Source organism: Pongo pygmaeus, chromosome 20 (assembly GCF_028885625.2).
Source record: "Pongo pygmaeus isolate AG05252 chromosome 20, NHGRI_mPonPyg2-v2.0_pri, whole genome shotgun sequence".
Classification (NCBI taxonomy): Eukaryota; Metazoa; Chordata; class Mammalia; order Primates; family Hominidae; genus Pongo; species Pongo pygmaeus.
In genome coordinates, this window is record NC_072393.2 from 15,291,302 (window position 1) to 15,298,861 (window position 7,560).

At 40.6% G+C, this 7,560-nt stretch overlaps 1 protein-coding gene across 1 annotated transcript; it reads left to right on the forward strand.

Annotated features, from left to right (window-relative positions):
• Positions 1–6,343: 6,343 nt before the first annotated feature.
• Positions 6,344–7,186, forward strand: LOC129020423 (olfactory receptor 7A10-like). Its single transcript, XM_054464696.1, has 2 exons — positions 6,344–6,698; positions 6,978–7,186. Exons 1-2 carry the CDS (start codon positions 6,344–6,346, stop codon positions 7,184–7,186), a joined length of 564 nt encoding a protein of 187 aa, XP_054320671.1.
• The last annotated feature ends 374 nt before the right edge of the window (positions 7,187–7,560 follow it).

The window sequence follows — 7,560 nt, forward strand, 5'->3', positions numbered from 1 at the left end:
GCAGTGACATGATCTCTGCTCACTGCAGCCTCTGCCTCCTGCGTTCAAGTGATTCTCCTGCCTCAGCCTCCTGAGTAGCTGGTATTACAGGCTCATGCCACCACACTCAGCTTATTTTTGTATTTTTAGTAAAGACAGGGTTTTACCATGTTGCCCAGGCTGGTCTCAAACTCCTGACCTCAAGTGATCCACCCACCTCAGCCTTCCAAAGTATGGGATTCCAGGCGTGAGCCACCATGCCCAGCCTTGTTCTTTGCTTTTGTATGATGGGTTTGTAATGTTCTTATTCCTATTTTTATTGCATTTTTAAAATAAAAATTGGAGTTGTTTTCACCAATGTTGGCATTTGTCATGTCATTCTTTTATATATGTATCAACGCATTTGAGAGGAATGTGTGAAAGGTTTTTTTTTTTTTTTTCTTTTTTTTGAGATGGAGTCTCACCCTGTCACCCAAGCTGGAGTGCAGTGTCGCGATCTCGGCTCAAGTAGCTGGGATGACAGGCACGTGCCACCATGCCCTGCTACTGTTTTGTATTTTTAGTAGAGACAGGGTTTCACCATGTTAGCCAGGATGGTCTGGATCTCCTGACTTCGTGATCCGCCTGCCTCGGCCTCCCAAAGTGCTGGAATTACAGGCGTGAGCCACCGCGCCCAGCTGTGTGAAAGTTTATAAAGCTGATGTAGCCAAATCCATGCATTGGTCATAGTGTGTTCCCCTCGTTGCTTTGTAAATGCAGAAAGCTCTGTATCATTTTGCCAGATAAATATCCCTTTATGGATTACATTTCCAACATGCTTTCATAGCTCTGTCACGCTTTATTGCACCTTTTAGCTTTTTGAATTTGAACTCTGTCTAGAAGTTGCATCTCCTTTGGCCATCATTTGAAAATCATTCTTTATCATCTGACTCAAGATCACTTTTATCTCTCATAAACATATTTGAATCTTCCCATATTTATGTCATATGAAGTTATAACCTTAGATACATATGAAGGATGAAATAATAGCTCTTAACCTGTGTTATAAGTATGAGATTTCTAATTGTTCTGGCTAAAGCATGATAAAATCAGATAAGTAGTAACCATGCTTTTAAATCAAACCTGCTCCTACTTTTTTTTTTTTTTTCTGAGACGGAGTCTTGCTCTGTCGCCCAGGCTGGAGTGCAGTGGCGCTATCTCAGCTCAGTGCAACCTCTGCCTCCCGGATTTAAGCGATTCTCATGCCTCAGTCTCCCGAGTAGCTGGGAGTACAGGCATCCGACACCACGCCCAGCTAATTTTTGTATTTTTAGTAGAGATGGGGTTTCACCATGTTAGCCAGGCTGGTCTCGAACTCCTGACCTCGTGATCCACCCGCCTCAGCCTCCCAAAGTGCTGGGATTACAGGCCTGAGCCACCGCTCCCGGCCCCCTTATACAGTTCTTTAACTTAATTGCAGTCCCACTTACATTCTTTGCTCCATACACTCTTAGTTTCTGTGAACATTCTTTTTTTTTTTTTTTTTGAGACAGAGTTTCGCCCAGACTGGAGTCCAGTGGTGCAATCTCGGCTCACTGCAACCTCTGCCTCTGGGGTTCAAGCGATTCTCCTGCCTCAGCCTCCCAAGTAGCTGGGATTACAGGCGCCCTCCACCACACCCGGCTAATTTTTTGTATTTTTAGTAGAGATGGGGTTTCACCATGTTGGCCAGGATGGTCTCGATCTCTTGACATCATGATCCACCCACCTTGGCCTCCCAAAGTGCTGGGATTACAGGCGTGAGCCACTGCACCAGGCCAGTTTCTGTAAGGTTCTTTTTCTATACTATGCACACATACATTTTATGCCAATGCACGAATACTACAGTTTATGCAAATGCATGAATACTATCCTATGCATATCACTAATACTCTATATAATAGTGTAATTTTTTCATATTGTTTTCCCCTTTCCTTTTCTATTATATAAATCTTCTAAAAGTACTTTCAAACATTTATGTTAAGTCTGTGTTTCTCACTGGGGTGGCTTTGTCTGCCAACTGACATTAAGCAATGACATGCCTGGCTGTCACCCTGGGGAGGGTCAGTAAAGAACAAGGAAGCTGTTAAACACAGTACAATGAACAGGACAGACCCCAGCACAGTAAGTGATGCAGCCCAGAATTTCAGTAGTGCTGGGACTGAGAAACTTGAGTTAATGAATATCTGTATTACTAATATTTATAGCTGCACCTAGATTGCTTCCCCAAGACCCTGTAACACTTCACATCTCTGCCAGGAAAATTAGAGTCCCCCTTTGCTGCCTCTTTTAAACGTCCAATCCCACTCAAGGTGGCAGCTGTTGAAGCTTTTCCCCCAGGCTGATGGTTGTGATAGAGATTTTTTGTCGTCTTAAACTATTCCTGGGCTTGAGCAGAGAGTCATATATATGATCATCATTTTTACCTACTTATTATTATATGCCCATTTTCCTATAATTTGCCACATTTCAAGTGATTTTTAAATTGTATTGCTTCTTCATGGACTTGTAGGGGTATACTTTTTCTTATTTAACTAACTACATACTAATCTTCTTGCTTCTGTTTCTTGCCTTTCTTAAGATGTTTTCCCTACACATAGATTTGTGTGTGCGTGTGGGGGTGTGTGTGTGTGTGTGTGTGTTATAAATAAATTTTAAGTGCCACTAAAGGAATAGCATTTGAACATCAATTTATTTTCTCAGCAAGGCAATTTTTACTTCTATAGAAGGGTATGACTCGCCGATGGAGTAATGGCGAGAGCACACCTGAACAAGGGAGGGGAAGGTGTTTTTATTCCTGACCCAGGTAGCCCCTACTGCTGTGTCATTCCCCTGTTGGCTAGGGTTGGACCGCACAGTCTGAGCTAATTCCAACTGGCTATTTTAAAGAGAGCAAGGATATGAGCCAGAGTGGCGCAGTGAGCAGTTTGGCAGGAAAGACGGTTACAGAACAGGTAACTAAAGGTGACTCAGGTCAAAGCAGGTGACCAGGTTGAGTCAGGACAGAGCAGGTGACCAGGGGAACAGATGTGAACTACTGATTAAAACTGGTGGAAAAGATTGTTTACTGAAACTACAAAGAAGTTAAACTTTAAAATGGAGGACAGAGAACTGAACATAGCGACATACTGATTCTTTGAAGACAAATCTAGAATTCTCTGTATCCAACACATGCATTTTTTACTTTTATACTGAGGTCTTTAAACCTGCTAATTCTTTACAGGCCATGAGTGAGTGGGTGAACTAATTGTCTCCAGGTGGATGGTCATTTATAGCAGCTGTCACTCAATGATCCAAATAAATTGAAATACAATCTTGCATATGTTAAATATTCATATATATTGAGACTTATTTCCTGATCATTCAACAAATAATATCTGCTATGTGTCAGAACATTCTAGGAACGCTATATATTATGTAATTTTATATCTAGGCTGCTGCCAATTAAACAATGAATTCATTTGATATCATTAAATTATTTTATATCTTGCTTCAGTTAATTTTTGATGATCCATATAATTTTATTTAATACAGCTTTTGAAATTATTGTATTTACTCTGGCTTTATTCCCCTAACATTCTTTTTATTTCCTATCTTCTCCTTTCTTTATATTGTGATATATAATACACACATATTTGTATGTCTTTGTGAAAATACAAAGGTAAACACAGCAGGTGAAGTTGTACCTGTGTGGATCTTGCATTATAATGATTAAGGCAGAGTGCAATGCTATAAATGTGCATATAAGACAATGTAGGATTTCATTCATTGTAAATGATTAAAATTATCATCGTCTATGAGGGATTTTATAGAGTGTGGTCTGGAGAGGCCATTGCATGTTAGATGAAGACCAGAACCAGGACTAAATGGGGCCAGTGGAATCTGTCAAAACAGAAGACCACAAACCACAAAGGAAAGATGCCACACAAGAAAAATGAGAAGAGGGTTTCCTCACCTACTATCAGACCATATAAAAACCTCTTGATTAAAAAAAAATTAAATAAGCACAAGAAAAAACAAGTCTTCTACTGTTTTTGTAAAAAACAAAAAAAAAGGAATTGTTGGTTTATTTCATTTGCTCATTTTTTATTGGCATTCTCAAGCTGTAGATGTCTTGACACAGAAAAAACATAATTACATATGTCATTTGGTAAATTTCCTTTGTCATTTTTAATTTTTGCTGAGTATCAAGGGGATATAGTGGGACTCAAAATATCTCCAAAACTAATAATGATTTTTCTTTCTTATGGTCCCTTGTAGATCACCTGAGACTTTTAGACCATTTCCCTCCCATAATATCCACATAATTCTTCTCTCTGTGTGTTTATGAAGCAGATTCTTTTCTATTTCTTTAAACACAAGGCAGAAAATAGCCATATTAAAATGGAGCTCAAGGCTACTTGTGCATCAAGATTTCCAAAGTGGAATTTCTAGGTATCATTTCTGTTTTCTCTCAAAAGAAAAATTAATTGATATTGACAACTTGCCTGGTACCCGCTCCTTTCTAGTGGTATGATTGAACAGAAAAGAATATGGGTGTAACATAGACCTAGGGGGTCATGGTATGTTCCATGTGTGTATGCATTGTGCGTGTGTGTGTGTGTGTGCATGCGCACATGCCTTTAGAGTGAGAGGAGGTTTCAGAGAAAGGGAGCTTTGGCTCTATGTTCCAAAAGGTAACTCATCCCACAGAGGCCAGAACTCAAGGCAACAGTAACAGTAGCAAACAAAGAAGACATGCATTGCAATTCATGTGACACGGTTTGCAGCCAAATTAACAAAGTGCCAATGTAACAACATCTTGTCAGAGGGACTCCTTGTGTCTTCAATTTCAGCCGCTTCAAAGTCAGCTCGTTCCCCAACATCCCCTGACACCATCTCTCATCCCTCTCCTTTTGCTTATTCCCCTGCTACACTGGCTTCCTTGCTGGCCTTGAACATCTGCAAGAAGCACATTCCTCTGAGTCTCTCATTGATCCTTCCTTCTGCCTTGCACACACTTCTGCGGGCCACATGGTGACTTCTGCCCTGCCTCCACTATGGTCTCTGTTCAATTGTCACCTCGTCTACTGGTATTGCATCAATGACCAGTAAAAAAAATGGTCAGTAAAAAAAAATAACACCCCATCCACACTTTCCTTCTTATTTCTTTTTTCCTCTTCAAAGGATTTGTCACCATCGGATACCATATGGTGACACCATATGGTATTTCTCTTATTTGTTTGTACTCTTTCTCTGTCACTGATTTGTAGCAACATTTTTTTTTTTTTTTTTGGAGTCTTGGTGTGTCACCCAGGCTGAAATGCAGTGGCATGATCTTGGCTCACTGCAACCTCCACTTCCCAGGTTCAAGCGATTCTCCCGCCTCAACCTCCAGAGTAGCTGGGACTACAGGCGCGTGCCACCACATCCAGCTATTTTTTTTTTTTTTGTATTTTTTGTAGAGATGGGAATTCACCATATTGGTCAGGCTGGTCTCGAGCTCCTGACCTCAGGTGATCCACCTGCCTCGGCCTCCCAAAATGCTGGGATTACACGTGTGAGCCACCCTGCCCAGCCTGTAGTGACTTTTGTTTTATAGAACTAATTACTCAATGTCCAGACAGTATTTGTAACACTTCAGAATTCACTTTATAGTCCTCAAATGCCTAAAAATTTTCTCGTGAATACTGCAGAGTTCATGCATTCAGGGAAAGACTGTGAGTGGGACAAGAATTCCTAACCAGAGTTGTCAAAGGGATGCCCTAACAGGGGCTAGATTCACACACAAAATGTAGAAATTAACTTCTTGTAAAATGGAGGTTACCAGGGCCTGGGAGATTTGGGGGAGGGGGGCTGTTGGGGAAGATGATGGTCAATGAATACAAAATTACAGTTAAATTTAAAAAAGTTCAAGAGACATATTGTACAGTATGTTGACTCTAGTCAATGGTAATACATTGTATTCGTGAAAAATCCTAAGAGAGTGGATGCAGAGTGTTTTCACCACAAAAATGATGACCATGTGAGGTGATATTAATTAATATTAATTGACAAGACTTAGCCAATCCACAATGTAAATATACTTCAAAACATCATATTATACACAGCAAATACAAACAATTCTGTCAACCTAAAAAGAAATAAAATTTATTTTAAAAATTAAGTTATTGACTACAGAATATAAATGACAGCATTTCTGATAGGTTTGTAATGCACGCTTTCATCAAGTTCTTTTTCTCTCATTTTGAAAGTCATTATCAATCACATAGAACCAGGGAATGATACACAGATTTAAGAATTTCTTCTTCTGGGACTTTCAGAGAAACCAGAATTGCAGCCCTTCCTCTTTGGGCTGTTCCTGTCCATGTACCTGGTCACTTTGCTGGGGAACCTGCTCATCATCCTGGCCACAATCTCAGACTCCCACCTCCACACCCCCATGTACTTCTTCCTCTCCAACCTGTCCTTTGCAGACATCTGTTTCATCTCCACTACAGTCCCAAAGATGCTCGTAAACATCCAGTCACAGAGCAGAGTCATCACCTATGCAGTCTGCATCACCCAGATGTGCTTTTTTGTACTCTTTGAAGCGTTGAACAGCTTACTCCTGATTGTGATGGCGTATGACCGGTTTGTGGCCATCTGTCACCCCCTGCACTACACAGTCATCATGAGCCCCTGGCTCTGTGGACTGCTGGTTCTGGCGTCCTGGATTATCAGTTCTCTGGATCCCTCATGATATAGCTTGATGGTGTTGTCACTGCCCTTCTGCACAGATTTCCAAATTCCACACTTTGTCTGTGAACCTAATCAGGTCATCCGCCTTGCCTGTTCTGACACCCTTCTTAATGACATGGCGATGTATTTTGCAGTAGGGCTGCTGGGTGGAGGTCACCTCGCTGGGATCTTGTACTGTATGATAGTTTCCTCCATACGTGGAATCTCATCAGCTCAGGGGAAGTACAATGCATTTTCCACCTGTGCATCTCACCTCTCAGTTGTCTCCTTATTTTATGGTACAAGCCTAGGGGTGTACTTTAGTTCTGCTCCTACCCAAAACTCTCACTCAAGTGCTGCAGCCTCGGTGATGTACACTGTGGTCACCCCCATGCTGAACCCCTTCATCTACAGTCTGAGGAATAAAGACATAAAGAGGGCTCTGAATCGATTCATCAGGGTAATGCCATTCTTCAGGAAGTGCCTGTGATCCCAGAGCTCTAAGCCTTAGACTGAGAAATTGTGATTTGTGAACCAGATTCTGGAAGTAGGACTTGTTCCTTCTATTTATTAGCTGGAGTTTCAATTTCTTTGATTGCCACTATTCTATAGAATTTACACTTTTCCGTGGAAAACTGCTCCTTGATATCCAACAGTGTTTTGTTTTGTTTTTGTTTGTTTGTTTTGCTTTGTTTTTGTCATTTTCTTACTTTTCCAAAGTTATTCCCAAACTAAGGTCAGAAACAAAGTGGAGATTCCTATTAGTCTCATAGAGTTGTGAGCTGTGTTAGCCCAAATAATAAATTACACTTGGCAATTATAAAGTCATTAATGTAATTTTTTTTTTTTTTTTTTTTTGAGACA